At 39.3% G+C, this 24,301-nt stretch overlaps 1 protein-coding gene across 2 annotated transcripts in view; it reads left to right on the top strand.

Annotated features, from left to right (window-relative positions):
* ATP2A2 (ATPase sarcoplasmic/endoplasmic reticulum Ca2+ transporting 2) overlaps positions 1–24,301 on the top strand; it is a 56,520-nt gene that overhangs the window by 15,742 nt on the left and 16,477 nt on the right. For both annotated transcript variants that reach the window (XM_087857361.1, XM_045777133.2), the window contains exons 6-8: positions 16,925–17,005; positions 18,851–18,936; positions 20,090–20,554. In XM_087857361.1, the coding sequence (XP_087713487.1) occupies positions 16,925–17,005; positions 18,851–18,936; positions 20,090–20,554 (632 nt within the window). The remainder of the gene's footprint in view (positions 1–16,924; positions 17,006–18,850; positions 18,937–20,089; positions 20,555–24,301) is intronic.

The following is a 24,301-nucleotide window of genomic DNA, read 5'->3' as shown; positions in this document are numbered from 1 at the left end:
AAAAGGAAAGAGATAAAGGCCAGCTACTCTTTTGACTTTTCTTCTCAGTCTGGTTGCTCTCCAGGCTTCCCAGTCTCAGTACGTCATTCTGACCGACTAATTAGCTGAGAGAAGCTTAGAAGTCATCTTGGTCCTTCCTTCTCATTATCTGTCTTTAAGACCATTTGATTCTCTCTAAAACAAACCCAAATTTGTGAATTTGTTTCCTCATTCACTAACTCGCACTGGGACTTTCCTTGTGTCCTTACTGGGCTCTGGCTTCCTTTGTCACCTTCTTCCAGTCCTTACTCCACGTAGCAGCCAGAGCAGTTTCCTAAAGATCACCTGCTAAAATCCTTCAGTGGCTTCCCGATTGGACCTGAAATATAAAATGCTTTTTCACCTAAAAGACCTTGCATTGTATGGCTCCTGCTTGCTTCTGTGATTTCATCTCATGCCTCTCCCTATGCTCTAGCCATATAGGCCTCTATTTTCAGTTTTCAGTACCACTGAACTTTCCTGGCCTTTTTTGGGAAGTTAAGCAAACTTTATATAACTTATTAATTTACCCAGTGCACAGATCTCATAGTGACAACACTTTGGTTATAGCCCCAATCTACCTGACTTTCCTTGTCCACTGTGAAATTCTGTTTCCTAAAATGTAGTGGTTTGTATGCTGTGTTTGATGGTTTAGGAAGGACAAATAGTGATTGACTCAGTGTGTGTGACCTAAGATTTCCAGTCTGCCTGGAGTACCCTTATTTGCATATGTTGTGGTAAAATACACATAATGTAAAGTTTACCATTTTAACTGTCTGTAAATGCACAGTTCTGTGGCATTAAGCACATTCACATTGTTGTGCAACCATCTCCAGACCATCATCCATCCATCTTCAGAACTTTTTCATTTTCTCAAACTGACCCTCTGTTCTCGTTGAACAGTTACTTCCCTTTACCCCCTTCTCCAGCTTCTGGCAACTACTCCCTTTCTCTTAATATTCAAAAAACAGTCCATTTAATATTAAAAGATGAGTTTAAATTCCTCATCTTAGGTGAATAGACTTAGTAGTAATTATTCTAAATAATACACACATTTAAATCCATTCTGCTTTCACCTTTCTGAAACCTTTGTGGGGAGTGCAAGCAGTTCTGATAGTTTTACACTTTTTCCTTCCTACTCTTTTCCCCACTGTACATGAATTGCTAAAAAGCATGTGCAGTGCTTGAACATTGGGCTCTTGTATGCTACTCTTCTTGAATTTTGGCCATTCTAAGGATGCAGAACAGAGATGGTATCTAGTTTTAGATAGGTGCAAACATTTTATTAAGTACTGTTGTCATATCACGAGGCAGTGAGGGCAGAACTGTCACACTGACCATCGTAATCTTCTTGCTGAGCATGTGACAGTCTCAGTGAATAATAAATGAAAGAAGTATGTGGTAGGTTCAGCTAATAGAAACATGGTTATTGTGCAGCTTCTGTACCGAGCAGATAATTGGAAGTCTGTATGCACACATTCAGTAGTAGCTAAACTTCGAGTGTGCGACTTGGTTGCAAGTGTTTGGCTCTTCACCAGAGTACACTCTGTAGATACGTACAGTTGTTCACACTCTACAGGTGAGGAAACTGAATCTTTTCGTGATTTCTTGCTTCTGTCTTCAACTGTAGCTCATGTGCTAGAGAATATACTGTATACTTAGTGTACACACAACAGGTATATCAGTCATATTTTGATTTGTTAGAGGCCTAGGTCACAATTCTTTTTAAGCTGGTTTATTGAGATACAATTCACACATCTTAACAGTCACTCTTTTGAAGTGTACATTTGAGTGGTTTTTAGTATATTCAGAGTTGGGTGGTCATTATCACTATCTAATTTCAGAACATTTTCATCCCCTAAAAAAGAAAGCCCATATGCATTAGCAGTCACTTCTGCCCCTTGCCCCTAGAACCCAGCAGCCACAGTTTACTCTGGATATTGAGTATAAATGGGACCATACAAGATATGGCCTTTTGAGACTGCCTCTTTCACCTGGCATATTGTTTTTGAGAATTCATCCATGTAGCATGGGTCACATATTTCATTCATGTGTATAATGTATCTCATTGCTTTTTATGGCTGAATATCCCATTGTTTGGGTGTACTACATTTTATTTATCCATTCATCAGTTCACCGACATTTGGGTTGTTTCCCCTTTTTGGCTTTTATGAATAATGCTACTGTGAATATTCGTGTACGTGTGTGAACGTATGCTTTCACTCTCTTAGGTACACCCTTAGCCATGGAATTGCTGGGGCATATGACTGACTACTCTATGTTTAACATTGTGAGCAGCTTCCAAACTGAAGTGGTTGTCTTATTTTCCACTTCAGTTACCTGAAGTGGTTGTATTATTTTCCATTCCCCACCAACAGCTTTTAAGTTCCGGTCTCTCCACATTCTCCACCAACACTTGTTACTGTCTTTCATTTATTTATTTTTTAATTTTAGCTATGAAGTGGTATCTTCCCTAATTTCCTAATGATGTTGAGCATCTTGTCCTGTGTTTATTTTCTGTTAGTATGTTGTCTTTGGAGAAATGTCTTTTCAAATCCTTATCCATTTAAATTGGGTTATTTGTCTTTTTAGTGATCTGTAAGGTGTTGTGTTTTTGTTTTTAAAAATCCTGTCTTACCAGATACGGTTTACAAGAATTTTTCCCATTCTGTAGGTTTTCTTTTTACTTTCTTGGTGTCCTTTGTAGCATAAACATTTCAGTTTTGATAAAGTTGCATTTTGTTAGTTTTTTTCTTTTGTTGCTTGTACTTTTGGTGTCCTAAGGTACTGTTGCCTAATCTAAGGTCACTGAGGTTTAATATATGGTGTGAGGTGTGTAGGGGTCCAGCTTCCTTCTTTGGCATTTGGATATCCAGTTGTCTGAGCACCAATTGTTGAAAAGACTTATTCATTAAATTGTCTGGCACCCTTGTGAAAAATCAGTTGACCACATTTTCCACTACAAATGGACTATTATTCCATTGATCTGTGTGTCTATCCTTATGCCAGCACCACACTGTCTTGGTTACTGTAGCTTTGTGTAGTAAGTTTTGACATCATTGAGTTTGTGTCCTCACTACTTTTTTTTTCTTTATGGTTTGGAGTATACTGGGTCCCTTGCATTTCCATAAAAGTTTTAAGATCAGCTTGCTAATTTCTCCAAAAACAAAACAGAAACCTGGAATCTTGATGAGTTAATGTTGATTGTATAGATCATTTTGGGGAATAACATTAAATCTTCAGTGCAAGAACATCAGATGCCACTTGGGTGAGGATGTAGTGTGTCTTTTCCATTTATTTAGGTCTTTTATTTAGCATTCTGTTGTTTACAGTGTACAAGTCTTGTACTTCTCTTGTTTATCTGTAAGTATTTTATGTTTTTTTTATTTGGAAGCTGTGTGTAATTGGGATTGTTTTCTCTATTTCATTTTTATATTATTCTTTGCTAGTGTATAGAAATACAGTTGGATTTTGTCTGTTGATCTTAAACCTTGCAGTCTTGCTGGAATCTTATTAGTTTTTCAAGAGTCCTTAAGATTTTCTATATATATAAGATCATGTCATCTGCAAGCAAATATTTCTGTGTCTTTCCCATCTGGGTGCCTTTTGTTCCTTTTTCTTGTTTAATTGCCCTAGATAGAACCCCAGTAGAATATTGAATGGAAGTGGCAAGAGCAGACATCCTTGTCTTGTTCCTGATCATAGAGGGTAAGCATAGTCTTCTGTCATGAAGTCTGATGTTAGCTGTGACTTTTGTAAATGGCCCTTATCATGTTGAAGCCAGGTCACAATTTAATTTTTAAGTTGTCAGTCTATTGTTGTTTGGTCTGTTTGGTGACTTCTCATGGTGGTTGTATATTTCTATCCAAATTAGAAATGATAGTTTTGCTGAATTACTAGAACCAGTGGGTCATCGAATTGGGTAACACATAATCCTAAAACACATACAATGATATATGGAACATATAGGAAAAACATTCTGTGACTGCTTAACCTGAGCCAGATAAATAAGTGTTTATTTATTAAAACATTAAAACTATACATGTTGAGGCTTTTTAACTTCTGCTTTTATTAGGATTAGTAATCTGGTTGACTCTGTCATTTGGCATTTAGCCCAATAATTCGGTTCTGTGAATGATAGAAATGAACTTAAATTTTAAGTGTAGATCTAAATTATTTCTTGGCAGTCAGTCTTACCCTACATAGCATGAAGGGATAAATGGCACGATCTGTCCTTTTAGACATGGTAACTTTTATATTTTCATTTAAATTATGAAATTAAGTTTGAGGGTTTCTTTGAATTGAAAACTGGAGAATATTGTGAACTATTTTGGAAATGACAGCAAGTATGGAGTTACTATTTTGATGCTTGCAGAAAGAGAGATCTTTTTGTAGCCATTTTTTTTTGGATATAGGGTTCATCTCCTAAATTCAGGTGATAAAGTTCTTCTTGCTAGCTTTTGGATGACTGTAGAGTAGTTTTGCTGAACTTTTGGAAGGCTAGGCTGGACCAGGAGGGTTTTTGGGGGGGAGATGTAGGGATTGAGGAAGTTAAATTTCAGATCTTGTTATACCAGCTAATGACCTTTCCAAGGAGACATTGTGTAAGCATGCATAGCAAATGCTATGTAAACCTTAGAAGTATCTAGAATATAGGAGCCAAATAAAATTGCTTTGGCAAGTAAAAATACGGAAATAGTTACCTACATTTTCATCTTCTGAAGCTGCAGTAGTTTTGTATTATCTTAATTCCAGGAAAATAGTTGGATGGATGGAAACCAAAATTAGTAAAATCGGGTATAATTTTGTGAGAAATGAACATATTTTTAAGCTTTCTAGATTATCTGCTAATTTTATTAAAGTGAGTCAAGCTATGGTAGTCATAAAAGTCTTCACTTCAGAATTTTGGGGGTTCCGTTGTATGCCTGGGGGGTTATTTATTTACTCTCAAGGCCATTGTTTTCAGGATTGTTTAAAACAAACTTTATGTGTGTTAGTAACCTGGAGTTGGTGAATAATACAAAGATATAAGTATCCTTAAATGATTTCTGTCCTATAGGAAGTATGCTTTAGAGCAAATCATATCTTAAGATTACGTAAGTGACAGAAATGAGTCTTAACATAAAATTGCATTTGCTTTAGCTTCTAAAGAGATTGATTTTTTTTATTTCCTAAAATGAAAAGTAAATGTTCAATAAGTAGTGCCAGCAGTTTTGGAACTTAGTCAATAAAAAAATGAATTCTTAAACTTGGTAACTCTTTAAGGGAAGAAAAGTTTCACTTTGGATAGTCATCTTGCAGTAATGGAAATTAGTAACCTGTGAAGCAGTGTTTCCAAGCAGTTGAGGGAAAGGAAAGACAAAGTTGTAAAATACAAAGATGACTGATTGACAGAAGAACCCGGATTATTATTCTAATTCTGCATGACACTGGACAGATTAACCTCCACAGAATTGGGTAATTGGAGTAGACTTTTTAAAGGAGCTTTCTGGTTCTTTTTTTAGATTTATTTATTTATTTGACAGAGAGAGAGAGACAGCGAGAGAGGGAACACAAGCAGGGGGAGTGGGAGAGGAAGAGGCAGGCTCCCAGCGGAGGAGCCCGATGTGGGGCTCCATCCCAGAATGCCGGGATCACGCCCTGAGCCTAAGGCAGACGCTTAACAACTGAGCCACCCAGGCGCCCCAGGAGCTTTCGGGTTCTAAAAGATACTTGATTCTTTTGGGGCACCTGGGTAGCGCAGTCGTTACGCGTCTGCCTTCGGCTCAGGGCGTGATCCCGGTGTTCCGGTATCGAGTCCCACATCGGGCTCCTCTGCTGGGAGCCTGCTTTTTCCTCTCCCACTGCCCTGCTGTATTCCCTCTCTCGCTGGCTGGCTGTCACATAAATAAATAAAATCTTGGAAAAAAAAAAAAAAGATACTTGATTCTGATAATGTGGCCTTTTTTGTTAACTGGGGCCATGAGTCCAGGTATACTTTTGCTTTTAGGAAAAAAAGGATTGGAGCAGTCTGAACCATCAGCAAACACTTCAGTCCATAACTGCCAAGCTCCCTAACCCCTAACACTATCCAAGACATCAATTCAGTGCTGTAGAGCAGAGCGGTTTGCAAGCTTTTTGGGGGGTAGGGGTACAGAGCCTTTTAGTAAATATTTGGGGCTGTGTGGGCCCCAGACAGTCATAGAAAAGCATATATTTTTTAAATTAAGCCTTTCCCAGTGTAAAAATAATTCTTGTGGGCTCTTTTGAAGATTTTATTTATTTATTTGAGAGAACGCGCGCATGTGTGTGCACCCACTTGAGCAGGGGGGCTGGGAGAGGGAGAGAATCTCAAGCAGACTCCATGCTGATTGCAGAGCGTGACTTGGGGCTCCATCTCACCACCCTGAGATCATGACCTGAGTCAAAATCAACAGTCAGACGCTTAACTGGCTGAGCCACCCAGGTGCTCCATTGAGGGCTCTTTTTAAAACAGACAAAAACAGGCCTTCAGATTTGACTAGCTGCTTAGAGCAATGTTTCTCTAATTTCACGTGCATGAGGATTTTGTTACAGTCCAGATTAAATTCTGTAGGTCTGAAATGGGGTCTGATTGTTCAGCGCCTCCACCAGACTCCCAGGTGGACCACACTTTGAGAAACAGAGCTCTAGTGCAGTGGTTCTTAATCATTTCTAGATCACAGTCCCTTTGAGAATTGATGAAATCTCCCTCCCCGAAGACACATTCAGAATCTTGCATGCAATTTCAGGGGGGTTCATTTGTCCTTCTTCTTAGAAGTCTACCTCAGGATCTGGCTGTTTGGTTTTTAAAAGTACATATTTCATATGATCCCAGCAATTCCATTTCTGGGCATATATCTGAAGGAAAAGAAATAACTATCCCAAGGAAATATCTCTACCCCCATGTTACTTGTAGTGCTGTTTACAATAGGCAGGACATGGAAACAACCTAACCGTCTTCGGATGGATGAGTTGGATAAGAAGTGTATTATATGTGTGCAGTGGAATTTCACTCAGCCATAAAAAAGAAGGAAATCATACCATTTGCAACAACACAGGTGGACCTTGAGGGTGTTATGCTAAGTGAAATAAGGCAGAGAAAGGCACATATTGAGTGATCTCACTTATATGTAGAATTTAAAAAAAAACAAAAAGCCCAAAACTCCTAGAAACAGAGATCACATTGGTGTTTGCCAGGGACATCCAGGTTAGGGAATTGGGTGAAGGTGGCCAAAAGGTACAAAACTCCAGTTATAAGACAGATGTTCAGGGGATGTAATGTCAAGCATGGTGACTACAGTTAACAGTACTATATTGTATATTTGAAAGTTGCTAAAAGCTCTTATCACAAGGAAAAAATTGCAACTATGAACTGATGGATGTTAAGTAATTCTAGTAATCATTTTGCAATTTACACATATCAAATCATTATGTTGTATACCTTAAGCTTATACAGTGTTAGATGTTGATCTCAATAAAACTGGGGGCGGGGAGAAGTACAATTAAGTGGTATAGTTAAGTAAAATATTGTTAAGCAATATACATAGTATTGCTGGGACATCGTTAAATAGCTTTCACCTGTTTCTAAAATGGTAAATATGGGGTGCCTGACTGGCTCATTCAATAGAGCATGAGACTCTTGATCTTGAGATAATGAGTTTAAGCCCCATGTTGGGAGTAGAGATTACTTACAAAAAAAAAACAAAAAAACAAACCCAAATGCTCTAAAATGATAAACATGGGTCAGAGAAGTGGAAGCAAAAATGTATGACCAAATAAGGTGGGGAGCAGGTTTGCTCTCTTCCCTTTTCCCCCATATGGAGTTGTTTTGCAGTGAGAAGGATAGGAGAACGGGGCTAGCTAGAGGTGTAGGTTTGAGCCTCTGCATCCAGATAGTGTAAAAATCATTATCCTAGTTGTTCCTGTAAGTCCTGTTTCACAATCGGAGATGTTAAGTTCTTAATCTTAAGAACTTGTATGGAAGCAGAACAAATAGTCTTACAGAAATCAGTCCAGGTGTATTAGAAGCAGAGAGTTTTGAGACCTAGGGCCCTTCATTCATCAGTCAGGGTAGCTAAGACTTTAAGGAAACAAGGAACTCAGGAAGATCTCCCCTGACCATCAGATCACGATGGACTAGTTGATCTTGAAGCCTCATCTAAATCTCTTGGAGCTGGCATTTCCTGATTTCCTGTAATTACCTCCTCCCCATTCCCCATGACTCAGAGGTAGTCACAGTACCAGTAAGTACCATCTCCATCCATGTCACTCTGATTAAGATTTTGGAAAAATTAGAAGAAACCATGTTGTATAGTGTTACCAGTGCTCAGAAAAATACAAGATTGAGAATGAAGAAATGACAGGAATTAAATTTGGTGGGAGTATATGTTTGTGGGAAAATTCTGCTTCTATGAATCTGTCCTCCAGAAGTAATCTCCATGCACAGAGATGTTCAGCATATAACAGTGTAATAGGAAAAATAAGAAATGCCTAGATGGCCATGAAACTGGTGACTGATTTAGTACGTAGTATGGCTATAAATGCTGTGTGACATTGAGCAAGTTCGCTTTGTGTGCCTCATTTTCCTCATCTGTAAACTGGGAATGAAGATAATCACACATTCCTTAGAATTGTGAAGGTTGTTAGTAACCCATAAAGCCCTTATGGCAGTGCTTGGTATGCAATAAGCAAGCATTCCCCAAATTTTAGTGGGTGTTATCACTATGAAGCCATTAAAAAAGCATGAGACAGATAAGTATATATTAATGTAAAAGGTTTGTGATTTCTATTTTAATAAAGTTTTAATAAGTTATCCATAGAGAAATGCCTAGGAGAGAAAATAGATACAGCTGGTATCTATTTGGATGAGGAGACTGAGGAACAGGTTTTCACCTTTTTTTTTTTTTTTTTTTTTAAGATTTATTTATTTGTCAGCACAAGAGCACAAGCGGGGGGAGGGGGGCTGTAGGCAGAGCAGGCTCCCTGCTGAGCAGGGAGTCCAACACACGACTTGATCTCAGGACCCTGGGATCATGACCTGAGCCGAAGGCAGATGCTTAACTGACTGAGCCACCCAGGCATCCTGGGTTTTCACCTTTTAAAAGCAGGCTTTACTCTTGTAATAAGGAGAAAACTGTTGGTGAGTATGCCGGATACTGTGTGTACTGTAAGCTTGCTTAGTGATGGGCTGCTCCTTCAGCATCTCATGAGCCGTTACCTTACACCTCCAGTCACTGGAAAGTTGGCTCTTTAGGACCAGCTATGCCATTTTTAGTCTGTTTTATTATAAAATATTCCTTATTACGAGCTAAAATACAATCATCTGTTCTGTACGTTAGTTTTTTACTTTTTAGTCACACAGAAGTTTAATTCCTCCTCCCACGATAGCCTGTTAGGTAGGTGAAGGTTAATTCATGGCCTTTTTAGAACCGGAAGGGAACTTAAAATGACTAGAACTCAGAGCCGCTGTTGCGTGTCCAGTCGCACAGGCAGTTGGGGTGGAAGGGGGCGGGGTGGTTTGAGTGCTAACAGTGTGGCGTATGCTAAAATTTTAATTTCCAAGTTAGTTTTAGCTCTTTCAGCTGTTCATGTAATTATTTTCATGTAATTATTTTCAAATCCTTTACCATCTTGATGGTTTTCTTTGGTGCCCAGACTTAAACGCCATTATGTAAATGGAGTTTGGTTGATATTCTAGACACTCTTCTGCTTTTACAGTCTAAGGACACTTCTTTGTCAGCCTTCATTGCCTTAGCAGCTAAAGCCCTGCTCTCACATGTGCTCTTTCCGCTACACCTCCAGTCTCTGCTAGCAGATGTGGGTTTTTGTTGTTGTTGATAATCTAAATGCAGAATTTAAGTAATGATCACTGTTGCCTCATTCAGCTCAACCAAGTCTGAGATCTCTTTGGTCCTGACTCTCTTCATTGTTCTTCGCTTTGTGACGTTCTTCAGCTTGATAATCATAAGTCTCTGATGCTTGTTTATTAAAGGAAGTAATGTGTGCAAGTACTTCGTTCCTTGACAGGTATTTTATCTGGTGCCCACTGTGCACTCGCGTAGTGCTCGGGGCTAGGAAATAAGAGGCGACCGAGTGGGAAGACTTACCGAGCACGTGGTGTGAGAGCCTCGGGAAAGGAAAGGACAGCTCTCTACGGGCATGTCAAAAGGGATAGCAACCTAAAGTGGGACTTCGCAGAAAGCCTTGCTAGTGGAGTAAAGGAAAAGAGGGTGTGTGAAGACTCAGAACTTTGAGGAATTGGAAACCGTTGTGTTGTGTTAGAGGAAGGGGATTGTGGTAAGAAGCAAGCAGCAGCTGGGTCCTGGGAGGTCATATAAACCACGATGAAGATACTAACGTGATCTCAATTCTGGGAGGAAGAAGCTATTGAAACATTTTAAATAAGAGTATTATATTTGCTTTTTTTTTTTTTTTTTTAACATTTGCATTTTTGAAAGATGAGTCTTCTCATGGGTAATACTCCCAAAACATGGACTGGAAGGAAACTCAGTGTAGTATGGCGATTTGTGATGTTCCTTCTCTGCTCCCTCTGAGGCCTGGAGAAAGCAGGCAAGTGGGCTTCTCAAGTGAGGAATTTCATTCACTCTGCCTGACTATAAAAATCTATGACTCAAATCGGAACCATAATGAAAATGTTTGAGTCATAGTTAAATGTTTAAGTAATTTAGGTTAATTCTATTACAACTTGCTTTTCTAGGAGCCATTTAAACTCAAAAACAATAGTGATATTTAAGGAGGTAATTTCTGATCTTATATATAGTTTTTCCTTAGAAAAGCCTTGAATAGCTGGTAGAATTTGTCACAATAAAGATTTTTTTCCCCCTACATATAACGAGTTCATAGAAGGGCCTTTTCTGTGGGGCACCAGGGTAGCGGAGTCGGGTAAGCATCCGGCTCTTGGTTTCATTTCAGGTCTTGATCTCAGGGTTGTGAGATCGAGTCCTGGGTCAGGCTCTGAGCTTAGCGTGAAGTCTGCTTAAGATTCTTTCTTCCTCTGCCCCTTCTTCCCTCCCCCACTCCCTGCATGCATGTGTGCTCTCTAAAATAAATATTTTTTTAAGGCCTTTTCTGAGTAATGCTGATTTTAAGCATCAGTATTCATTCATTCGTTCGTTTATTTTTAAGTTTATTAATTTTGTTGTTGTTGTTGTTAGTAATCTCTACCCCCAGCAGGGGTTTGAACTCACAACCCCGAGATCAAGAACCATACTCTGTACCGACTAAGCCAGCCAGGTGCCCCAATTAGTATTTATTTTTGACATAAAGATGTAACATCGTTTAAGTACCATGGCTTACAAACATTCTTTCCCAGATTTTAAGATAAAGCTTGTGTTCATTTCTAAAATGTGGCAGAGTAATTTCCTTCGACTTTTACTTGCATTTTTGGTGACCTAGCATGAGGTATATGTTGAGGATTTTGTTCAGAGTGGAAATCCCTGTTGTGGTAGCAGGTTAAAGAGCTTATGGACTTATGAAGCCAAGAGCTGAATTTGGAAAGTGTCAGATGTTAAACAAATGAAAGATATTTATAATAGTTTATTCTTTTATTACACCACCAGAACCCAAGAGACAGGGGGAAAAAATTTCAGAGGAAAAAATTGCAGAGCATCCCCTTGGCGAGAGTAAGAATTTTCCACTACCACTTGCCTGGAGGGCACTGACATGCCCCATCAGGGAAATACTACTGGGTGTGATCATCAGGAACAGCACTGCCTGCTCCTCACTCCCAAAATCCTCTGTCTGAAATTCATAGAAGCCTGCAGACAAAGGAAAATTATGTCTTAGCTTGAAAAGTATCCATTGAATCTTACAAATCTTTTGCTTCCTTAGAGTGTGCTTCCTAGTAGATTCAATCCTAAATTGACTCTTAGAAACAAAAAGCACAAAACAGAGTCACACAGCAGGTTAAAAGAAGTCTTTACTTAACTGAAGTTCCTTAGTCAAGACCCCTTTTACTTCGAGCTTTAGTTTCCTAACTAAAATGAGGACATGGGTTGATCAGGATGACGTGAGGGTTTTTCTAGCTAAGAGAATACTAGAACATAGCAGGTTTTTTAAGACCAGTTTGGATTGATGCTGCTTTATGGATTTATGCTACTTTCCCACAGAGATCCGTTTCAAATGGAAACAGATTAAACGTAAAACGTTGAGAGAGGGCTCGCACCTTTGCAAGTAAGCAAGAGAACGGGAGAGAATCTCAGGCCAATACCGTGCTGAGCGCAGAGCCCGACATGGGGCTCAATCCGACGACCCTGAGATCACGACCTGAGCTGAAATCAAGAGTCAGGATGCTTAATCAACTGAGCCACCCACGTGCCCCCCAATGTAAAACTTTAAGATAATAAATTTCTCGGGCGTTGGAGGACTTAAGGTCTTCTTGGCCTAGAGCTGGCATACTTCGCACATGAGAAACAGCACAAAGTAAACGGGCTGTTCTGAACAAGCCCTTCATGGATGGGATCTATAACCTGTTATTATGCTTGGTGGTGGTTGTATTATTTTTTGTGTTTGGAGAACTTTTTAAAAGATGGATTCCAGTCCCCCCCCCCCGAAATGCATTGAACCAGATTCTTAAAGAGCAGGTCCTGAGATTGTACAGTTTATAAGCACCTCTCAGGTGATTTTTTTCTTTTAACTCCTACATATTTCTTTGCGTCCCAGTTAGAATGGCTGTCATCAGATGGACGGAAAGTTGGTAAAAGCTTGAGGTCAATTTTCAAGGGCTTCCCAGGTCATTTGTTCTGCTAGCATTTGACATTTGAGTCATTCCTAAATATTTGGCCAACAATTAAATGTGTATCCATACCATTTCTGTACAGCAAAGAAATTATTTAAAATATTTCATATATTTAAAACAGACCTTTGGGGCCTGGCTGGCTCAATCAGTAGAGCATGCAACTCTTGATGTCAGGGTTGTGAGTTCAAGCCCCACGTTGGGCATAGATATTGCTTAAAAATAAAATCTTAGGGGTGCCTGGGTGGCGCAGTCGTTAAGCGTCTGCCTTCGGCTCAGGGCGTGATCCTGAGCGTTCTGGGATCGAGCCCCACATCGGGCTTCTCCGCTGGGAGCCTGCTTCTTCCTCTCCCACTCCCCCTGCTTGTGTTCCCTCTCTGGCTGTCTCTCTCTGTCAAATTAATAAATAAAATCTTTTAAAAAAATCTTAAAAAAACCACAACACCTTTAGGGGGAAAGTAGCTGGTTTTTTTATAACACCAGGATAATTTTTAATGCTGCATATATAGATAGATAAACGTGTGTGTGTATGTGTATGTATATATATATATATATATAGTAATTGATACTGCCTTAAATTAATAGCTAATATGTTGACTGTGTTACCCAGGAAAGAAATTTAACCTTGGTACTTACTGCCTCAAAGATATGTTCCACCTATTTTAAATCCTCTGAGCTTCCAGTGAAACACAGCAGAATAAATGCCAAGATACTTCTTTTGAACTTCTTGTAGTTTATCCTCAATTTGAGTATTAGATTAACTGGCTTTAGATGTGATAGGTGTATGAGAGTACAAGCTAGGGCTTAAATATAAAATTGTTGAACTAGAAAAACAGGATTCAACTTTCAATATATAGAATGAAATGTTCTGGGCACCTGGGTGGCTCAGTCAGTTAAGCATCTGCCTTCAGCTCAGGTCATGATCTCAGGGTCCCGGGATCGAGCCCCACATCGAGCTTCCTGCTCAATGGGGAGTCTGCTTCTCCCTCTGCCTCTGCCTCCTCCCCCTGCTCATGTGTGAGCATGCTCTTGCTCTCTCTCTCTCTCTCACAAATAAAATTTTTTATAATGAAATGTTCCACTTTTTTTTTTTTTAAGATTTTATTTATTTGTCAGACAGCACAAGCAGGGGGAGCAGCAGAGAGAGGGAGAGGCAGGCTCCTGCTGGAGCAGAGAGCCCAATGTGGGGCTCAATCCCAGGACCCTGCAATCGTGACCTGAGCTGAAGGGAGACGCTTAACCGACTAAACCACCCAGGCATCCCAAATGTTTGCTTTTAAATTGCTGGGATATGAGCAAGCTGTTGGAGTGCAGAAATGTCATAGTACTTAAAGATTGTGGGGACCTCTGTGCCATGTTAGAAGTTTTTTGCTCCTGTGGCATAAATTACCTGTGACAGCAAGAAACATTCTCAAGTAAATTTTCCATTTAGGGTCATAGGTTCATTGTTGAACCTTATATTCTTTTCATCTTCCAGATCATGCGCAATCAAATTAATTATGACATCCAGAAATAATACAGTAAAAAAAATTAAATGGTTTCAAATTTTCATCTTGATAGGACATTTTAGCTGCTTGTAGGTCACTGAAGTTTCGTATATGGTTTATGGTAGTAGGAGCAGAATTAAAGTGAAAGGTTCTCGTTTATTTAGTCAGGGAGTATTGCTGTTCGTTGCATAAGCATTTCCAGCAGGAATTTCACCTTAACCTAATGTGTCCCTGCAGTCAAATGCAAGGATGATCTTTGCCTCTTGAGATTATATACTGACAGTCTGTTTCTGGGCTGCTTTGTGACCACATTTCCTGGTTAGGCTATAGGGCTATTTAATGAACTGGAGCTCAAAAAGCAAATCATACTCTTCCTGAACTTCAAAGCTCCGGAATGCAGAAGAATCAGAGCTAAATTGAAGGCTTAACAAATGAACTGAATCTACTTGGACAGAATGGCTATTTTGCCAATTTATATATAACCAGTGGCAGTTAAAATTTCAGTATGTAGAGTAATTATGGAAAATGAACATTTGACTTAAAAATACTATATGTAGAGGTGCATGGGTGGCTCAGTTGTTTAAGCATCTGACTCTTGATTTCGGCTGAGGTCATAATCTCAGGGTTGGGACATTGAGCCCCGCATTGGACTCCATGCTGGGCATGGAGCCTGCTTAAGTTTCTCTCTCTCCCTCTCCCACCCCCCCACTCCCTCTTTAAAAAAAACAAAAACAAAACTGTGTAATTTTTTTTTTTAAGATTTTATTTATTTATTTGACAGAGATAGAGACAGCCAGCGAGAGAGGGAACACAAGCAAGGGGGAGTGGGAGAGGAAGAGGCAGGCTCCCAACGGAGGAGCCCGATGTGGGGCTCGATCCCAGAACGCTGGGATCACGCCCTGAGCCGAAGGCAGACGCTTAACGACTGCGCCACCCAGGCACCCCAAAACTGTGTAATTCTAGAGGAGACTGTACTTGTTCTAATTTTTAGCTCTCCCTTGTATCAGACTTGCAAAACTATCATAGTTACCTTTCAGAAAGTCAGGGAAAGCTGTTGTGCACTTATTTTAATGTCCATTTGGTTTGGTACTGATATGTATGTGTTCAACAATATTTGAATGCCTACAGTGTGCTGGATGCTGTTCTCAAGACCATTTAAAACATTGGCTTAGGGGCACCTGGGTGGCTCAGTCATTAAGCGTCTGCCTTCGGCTCAGGATATGATCCCAGAGTCCTGGGATCGAGCCCCTCATCGGGCTCCTCCACTGGGAGCCTGCTTCTTCCTCTCCCACTCCCCCTGCTGTGTTCCCTCTCTCGCTGGCTGGCTCTCTCTCTGTCATATAAATAAATAAAATCTTAAAAAAAAAATCGGTTTTATCTGTTCCTGCATCTGCACTGTGGCATTTGCTCTTTTCAAACTCGAGATATGGACCTTTTTAAGAGCTGTTCAAGGAGCTCTTTGGCACAGGGAAGAAGACTTAGTTGACTTACAGATCCTCTTGATGAGGTGATTCAAGAGGTTTATTCATTTAGTTGATAAATCAAATTTTAAAAGGTACCAAAGGGTACAAAGTGAAAAAGTCTCCCTCTGCTCCATACCCAGTTATCCAGCATTAAGATTTTGTAATACCTTCCCAGAGGTATTTCCTTGTATGAATCGTAGTCCATATAGGTGATGCTTCACACTTGTATTTTCACCCTTAATATATAGTATATCTTAGAGGAGATTTTCACTTTAGTATGAATGGAGTTGTTTCATCTTTCTTCTGTTAATAAGAAACTGTGCTGTGTCTAAACATATTCTGCTGAGCAAGAGTAAATTCCTTGTAGTGGATTATGTGGGGTAAAAAGATTGTGCTTTGTAGTTTTGATATATATTGTCAAACTGCCCTCCAGAGATTTTGTAACATTTTTTTCTTAGTACTCGGTGGCATGTGAGTAAGGGTGGTCATAAAGTCTGGAAGCAGAGTTGAATTATAAACACTGAATGAACTGTTACTTTTGCATAGAACATGTAATCTATTACTTGCATGTAATTTGTCCTTATTAACCGTGCACTAACACAGAATTGCATTGATCTCTGCTCAGGCACTTGCCTCTAAGTGATTTAGGACTCTGATTATTTTCCCCCTATTTACACTAGAATTTCCAGATTTTATAGTCCCCCTGTAATAAGAATCCCTATTTCTATACGTCTTTGTAAACTTGGAGCGTTTTCTCAACTCTTGTTTGTCAGTTTGTTTTAAATTGATGTCTCTGTAGTTTTATTTTGCATTCCTCTTATGAGTGAGATTTACTGAGCATCTTTTAGCTGTTTGATACGTACTCACATTTTATCTCTTCTGATGGGTTAAACCATGGCATGTACAGCTTGATCCCCCTCACCATGCCATGTGTGTATGTAAGTGTGTAAATAATGTGTCTTTAGAGGTTTCCCCAAGCATTATTCTCTTCCTGTGTAATTCAAATCCAGGATCTAGCAAGGGTTTTTATACCCTAAGGAGAAGTTAATTATCTTGCTTAATTTAACAGATTTTTATGTATTTGTGCTGTATATGGGCTATGTATTTTCTTTAAGATGTATTTTATTTGGAGACAGATTGATCTCTATGAAACATAAATTGCAAAATTGCTTATTTTAGCTGCCTTTTTTCTCTCCAATTAGTTGGTGACAAAGTTCCTGCAGATATAAGATTAACTTCCATCAAATCTACTACTCTAAGGGTTGACCAGTCCATTCTCACAGGTAAGCATTACACGTTGGAAGGTCGCTGAATGTTGAAGTCCTGCTCAGACCCCATACTGAATGAGTTGGCTCCTGCCCCTCCTGTCCCTTTTTGGGGTTTCATATTAATCCTCTCCAAGATACTTACTTCTTAATGCTTTAGAAATCAGGCTTTTTTGCCAATGTATCGAGTTTAAAGGTATTTGAAAAGAAATTTGGCTTTCATCTCATAAGACCTCTATTTGTCTTTTAATTTTATCAAAAATTAGCTTTCACCAAAAATCTTTTGTTTTTACTTTCTAAAAAAAGAAGTTACAAATTCCTACATTAGCAGAGGTAATAATCTTAAGGTTGAAGTGTTGTCTCTCTGTTTTATGGAAAATGAATTACTTAGTGTTCTTTTCCCAGGCAGGAGAGAAAGGTTCCAGAGCTGTAATTTTTTTCATTGGAGTAATGCTAATCTTGCATCTAACATACTTTGCAAAGATCAGATGTACAATTAACAAAAGTTAGCACCCCCCAAAAATGGTGACTGTTTTACTGCCTAAAGTTTGCACACTTGGATTTGAGATTGTTTAGAACATTTTCCATTTTTGTTTGACGAAGGCACAGTCTAGGGTGGAGGGTTCTTATTAACTGGAAGTAAGGTGGTCAGAAGATTAACTTAAGCACAATGCTAACCTCAATTTAGTAGAGTAAATAGAAAATCCGAAGGTAATCAAGATTTATCTGATTATCAGTTTTGAAAAGCAGCTGAAGTCCTAGGAGGTAGTGCTGTGAGTAACCTGGGCTCTTTTATTGTTTCTCTATGAATAGCTTAGTTACTAAAACTCCCATTAGCAGCAACAAACTGAAAGCCGATTGAGCCATAAAATGTTGGAAAACTGATTAGGTGGTGCATATAAGATTTTCATAGTATGCCTACAGAAATAATTACCTTTTAAAACTTCTCATAAAATTGCTTCAGTGTTTTTTGTTAATCATACTGTAGTTTCACGGCGCCTGGGTGGCTCAGTCATTAAGCGTCTGCCTTTGGCTCAGGGCCGGCTCAGGGCGTTATACCAGCGTTCTGGGATCAAGCCCCGCATCGGGCTCCTCCCTGGGAGCCTGCTTCTTCCTCTCCCACTCCCCCTGCTTGTGTTGTCTCTCTGTCAAATAAGTTTTAAAAATCTTAAAAAAAAAAAAAATAGTGTAGTTTCAGGCTAGATTGAGGAACCAGGTTTGTTCAGATATCAAGAGTGAAGTTGGTTACCTGAAATTTAAATGAAAAACTGGAGCCATATTTCACATTACTCAGACCAACCCGTTACATATTTCATAAGTGATGTTAAGTAAGGTTGAAACCAAATTCAACAAGACATTGTAAAAGTTCTACGAAGTAGTCCTTTATATACCATGTGATGTTTTTAGTGCTGATTTGATCACTCATTACTAATGCAGATATTTCTGAAACAATGTTTTTATTTCTCATGTCTGACTTAATGAACAATAACAGGCTTCCCAGTAGATGCTCCTCGTTATACGTATAATGTATCTAGTATATTCATTGTGTTAAGAATAAATGTACTTTGACCTTTTTATGAAGTATTAGTGTGTATACGTAAATTTACAACAAATATAAATACATATTCACAGTATTAGAGTATAAAGTTGATACCTGAAAATAAACTAGATTTGAATAGTTTCTCCAGGAAATACAGGCAATTGACTGGGATTCTATTTCTAAATTTTACTAGTTTTCCTCCTTCAAGCAAATTGGGTCTTTTCTCTCCTTTCCTGAGAGTGGTAGTAGCATGAGTGGATGAGGGCCCACGTTCTAGGTATAAATTGCACAGACCTAACTATCCCTTCTTGCAACGTGCTTAGGTGAGTCTGTGTCTGTCATCAAGCACACTGACCCTGTCCCGGACCCACGGGCTGTCAATCAAGATAAAAAGAACATGCTCTTTTCTGTAAGTACTTTATTAAACACATTTTTATTTGGAGACATTCTCAGAGTTTAAAATCTGCAGGGTTTTAAGTTTGCTAATTTTTAAGTAAACTCTTACGCTCAGTGTGGGGCTTGAACTCAAGACCCCAAGATCAAGAGGCGCATGCTGTTCTGACTAAGCCAGCCAGGCTTTCCAATGTCGTCTGTTTTAATTAGCTAGTTTTTGAGGGGTGAGTAAAAGATCAGGTCAGACATCTTTAAATTCTTTATCTGTAAACCTAGAGAAGTAGATTTGTGTTAGAAAAGCTTATTAGTCTATAAAACATATTTTTTAAATGATGTGGATGATTCCTGTATGTAGTTCACAATAAAAAGGTGTGTGTTTAGAGAGAGAGCAAATGTGGCAAACCATTAATAATTGGTGTGTCTGGATGAAAAGTAAAATGGATGTTCATTGTACTACAGTTTTTCTGTTGAATTATTTTGAAATAAAAAGTTGAGAAATGTGTAGATTGTGCTTGTTTGGTATTTTAAGTGCTATTTCAAGTGGTAGGTTTTTGTGGGTTAGGATGGGAGCCTAACCACTCACAGTAAGTAAAGTGCGGTAGAATTACAATGGAAATAATGAAGTTGTATCATGTCAGCACTAGGGATTAAAGTGGGGTGGGGACAGAGTGCTGTACTTGATTTCATTGATTCTTTTTGAATGCCAGTCTTGAGTGGAGATCCTCGAGGTAGCTCATGGTGCCGGTTGCCCTGCTTATCGTAGGGGAGGTTGGACTATTAGAGCCAGCAGTGGAGAATGCTTAGGGTTGAGGGCTGTATGGAGTTCGAAAAATTGGGAACGCAGAGGGGTTAGAGCACCGTTCAAGCCCAAAGCTAGTCTGCAAGCCAGGTTTGGTATGGTGAATAGAGATTCCAGGGGGGTCAGGGTGGAGCTGCTCTGGACGAGTGGGGACCACATGAAATGAGAATCAAGGAGAGCTGTACCACACCACCTGCGTTATCAAGGTTGGATGGCTGGTTCTCTGAAGAGCAGCCCCTAGAAGGCCCAGTAGAATATGAAAGAGTCTGGGTGCGCTAGTCAAAACCCACACCAGTCTGAGTTTGCTAGTCAGTGTTTAAATTGGGTGCGGTGTTAATCTTACAACCAGTTTCCTCTGTTTCTGTCATAGGGTACAAACATTGCTGCTGGCAAAGCCATGGGAGTGGTGGTGGCAACTGGAGTGAACACAGAAATTGGCAAGATCCGGGATGAAATGGTGGCAACAGAGCAGGAGAGAACCCCCCTCCAGCAGAAACTAGACGAGTTTGGTGAACAGCTTTCGAAAGTCATCTCCCTGATTTGCATTGCAGTCTGGATCATAAACATTGGGCACTTCAATGACCCAGTTCATGGAGGCTCCTGGATCAGGGGCGCTATTTACTACTTCAAAATTGCAGTGGCTCTGGCTGTGGCAGCCATTCCTGAAGGTCTGCCTGCTGTCATCACCACCTGCCTGGCTCTTGGAACTCGCAGAATGGCAAAGAAAAATGCTATTGTTCGAAGCCTCCCTTCTGTGGAAACCCTTGGTTGTACTTCTGTTATCTGCTCAGACAAGACTGGTACACTGACAACAAACCAGATGTCTGTGTGCAGGGTAAGTGGGAGTGATTTAAGACTCTTTGCTGGTTGGTGGTTATTGGTTCATCCTAGGAATATGCCCTCATGCCATCAAAACCTTACATTTGTAATTTGATACCTTCTCAGTGCTTTAAACAAATGGGTTGTGTGTGTAGCCAGAGCCCAAGGTAATCTGATGGCCTAGAGGAATTAGTCATCTAATTCCTAAAATTAATTCATGAAATAAAGGGTATCTGCATGGTTGATATTCTTGTACTGGGGAAGATGACTATAGGCAGTCTGTAAATGTGTTAGGTGCCTGTGTTCTGTTTGTATTCCTACTCCTCTGTCTCTGAATGCATGTGTGTTACTGGACCAGCCTTAAAGGAAGAGAATTCTATAAAGCAGTTAATTCCCTCCCTATCTGCCTAAACTTCTAACTGGTATTTCCATAACACATTGAATGAGGCATGCTTTCTTGAAAGGTAAATAATTGCCTTCAGCTTGCTTTGTTATATGTGTTCATCCTTTGTTTCTTAGATTGTTTTGACCATCACGGCGGGGGGGGGGTAAAATAAGAAACTGTTTAAACTTGCCCTTAGAAAAGTAGTAACTATAGAAACACTGATACAGCTAAATGACTTCTTTCCTAGGTTTTATTTAAACAACTTTGTACAAGCCTTTTCAAAGTATAATTTTCCAGAAGGTACACAACTCATAAAAATAGTGAGTGGACACCGGTCAAAAATTCTGTTTAGCTTGTTAAATAATGAGGGAATCAGTAAAATGGGTTACAAGAGCATTTGAGGAAGTATTCAATAATAGCATAGAATTGCTATATGTTAGATTGTAAAAACTGGTTAATATCCATTAGGGCAGTAAAGCTACAGGTTATCTTTCCTACAGGACACAAATCCACAACTTCATATAACATGAGCTCTTAATAATAAGTAGCACAGTGGAATAGTGTTACATTTTTCTAGAATACTACATCTTTGAGTGCGCCTGTTAAAGGAACGCTTCTGAATGACATTGAAGGGACATGTGGACATCCTCTTGGCCTTAGCTCCAGGTTTTGGATAATATTTTTTTACATTAGATAATATTTTTTCACATTAGAAATTGTTTTTAATACAGTTAAACCCTCTGAATCTTTATCTTGCCAAATTTAAACTCATGATGATTTTTAGATACACAGTCATCATCTGTCCCTGTCCCGTCCCCCGTGCCTCCCCGTCCAGCCCAGCCAAACTCTGCGTAGTCCAGATCCCGACTTAGAATGAACAGACAGGTGTTTTGTCTCTTAAGTGGTAAGCTCCTAGTCTGTCCTGGGTTTCACCAGAAGAGCAGGGTTTGACTCGGCTACCTAAGTTTTCATTCCTTGGAATCAGAAAAGGTTGCATAAATTAGCTAATAGCTAGTTAACAACTAATTTCAAATTGGGGCAGCAAATCAAATTTCAAACATAGAGTAAAACAGAGTCCATAGTAAAAAATTTTTATTTTAATATTTTTCCTTACCTGGTTTAAGATATTTTCTTCTGTTAAAGAAACAGCCTTGCCTGCCTCTTTGTTCTGTTCTCCCTCTATGACAGAAAGCTGATGCTAATCAGTGTTCTCCAGGAGGTTTCTTGCAGTGGCTTGCGTAACTGCCCTTGACTTAGGGATACTTTCATCATGCAGTTCCTAAATGGTTTACTTCTTGCAATCTAAAATGACCACGTGCGTTCAGATTTATGTACTGTGGATTAGAATTCTGAATATCTTAGAATATTTTGGACTTCGGTAGAAACCCAGAGAGTTTCACTTTTATAAACCGTATCATTAAAGAAATGACATGGTGCATAGTAATAATGCTAACTTGCTTTGATATTGCTTAGTGCAGTTAACTTGTTTTCTCACATGTGACTTACTTGAATCATATGGTAATCCTGCTCAAGAGGTTTAAAAACTAAGGCCCTGAGAAGTTAAGTAACATCTGAGGGTCACACAACTTCTAATAAAAGGGTGAAGTTGGATTTTCTTATAGGAGAGATTGGTAGTTAAACCCAGCCCTCTCTCTTCCACTTAATAATTATATAACCTTGATCACGTGCTTTAACCTCTCTGGTCCTTTGTTCCTCTTCTGTAAAATGTCAAACATCTTTGGAAGGAGCCATTTGACAAGCTTCCTTTTTTAGGTGTTGTATCTGTTAGAAAAAAATGTAAGTGTCTCTGATCTTGCTGCGTGTGACCTTGGACGTGAATCTTTTCCTCATTTGACACTGGTTGTGTTATGTTTGAACTGGAACCTTTTTTATCAGGAGTCAGTTTTAAATCCCATTATATACTTTTTTTAAAAGACATTTTGTATATCTTGCTCATGGCTTTAGTTGCGTTCCAAAGTTGATTTATATATAAGTATACTTCTGAAATGAAGCTTTTTGGGCAACTGGCTGGCTCAGAGCATGCAACTCTTGACAACGGCTGTGAGTTCAAGCCCCACGTAGGGTGCAGAGATTACTTTTTTTTTTTTTAAAGATTTATTTATTAGAGAAAGAGTATGAATAGGAAGGAGAGGGAGAAGCAGGCTCCCCGAGAGCAGGGAGCTCCATGTGGGGCTCAACCCCAAAACCCTGGGATCATGACCTGAGCCAAAGGTAGACACTTAACTGGCTGAGCCACCCTGGTGTCCCACAGAGATTACTTAAAAAAAAAACAAAAAACGAAATTGAGGCTTTTGGGGGCATCTGGGTGGCTCAGTCAGTTAAGCTCCCGACTCTTGATTTGGGTTCTGGTCATGATCTCAGGATTGTGAGATCCAAACTCCATGTCAGGCTCCACTCTGCCCCTCTTCCCCTCCCCCCCACCTCAGCCCACCCTACCCTCGCGCCTGCCTCTTAAAAAAAGTAAATGAAGCTTTTGGAATTTAAAAGTTAGTGCTATATAACAAGCAAATCTTGTGAAGCAAAAAAAAAAAAAAAATTAAGATGAACTAATTTTTTTTTACTGAATAGGAGTTGGGATGCTTTGAAAAGATGTTTTAAATTTTTAAGCATTACATGGCTTTTTATAACTTGAATTTAATATTTTTAAAATTATAGAATGGTTTGATCATATTCTTGTTCATATTTGAGAGGGATTTTGGTGTGAGAAAAGTATAGTCGAAATAGCACTTTGGGTTTTTGTGTTTTATGATAAGGTTTTATAGTTTCAGTTTGCATGAAAACACACATTTAAGTCTGAGTCTTCTAAACTGGCCTGAATTATGACTGAAAAGAAAACCAAGAGAAAAAAAAAAACCCTCGTCTTAAGAAACTAGCTCGTGTCACTTTATTGTATAAATTGAAGAGTCCTTTCCTAAATGTGCTTCTGTGTGTATTGTCTTGGTAACATGAGTTCATTCAGCTCTGCAGCCTCCATACTGTATACATGGCGTTATGGAGCTTCATAGAAAGTGAGCTATTGCCACAATAAAAATAAGTGGGAAGGAGGAGAGAAGTAATTTGTCTTATTTTACTCAGGGAGTGTTTATGCAGCTCTGAATGTGAGTTTATTCTTCCCAGGCTTTTACTATTAGCTCTGAGGCAGGACTACCTAATATTACTTTCTCAGCCAGCCATTTGAAATTTGGAATTCTGAGCACTCTGAAGAGTACTGTTGTGTCTGTGGGATTGACTGACCGGGAGTCCTCATAACTCTTGTGTCATGTGGGTTGTCTTCTGTGTCTTTGGTGCCCCTGCTGCTGCTTATTTACTCAGCACCTCAGTGATGCTGTTTCTCAGACTCTTGGATGGATGGGGGAG

This window comes from Ursus americanus, chromosome 30 (genome assembly GCF_024610735.1).
Source record: "Ursus americanus isolate L20-20 chromosome 30, mUrsAme1.1.p, whole genome shotgun sequence".
Classification (NCBI taxonomy): domain Eukaryota; kingdom Metazoa; phylum Chordata; class Mammalia; order Carnivora; family Ursidae; genus Ursus; species Ursus americanus.
Note: the sequence above shows the minus strand (reverse complement) of the source record. Positions and strands in the feature narration are given on the sequence as shown.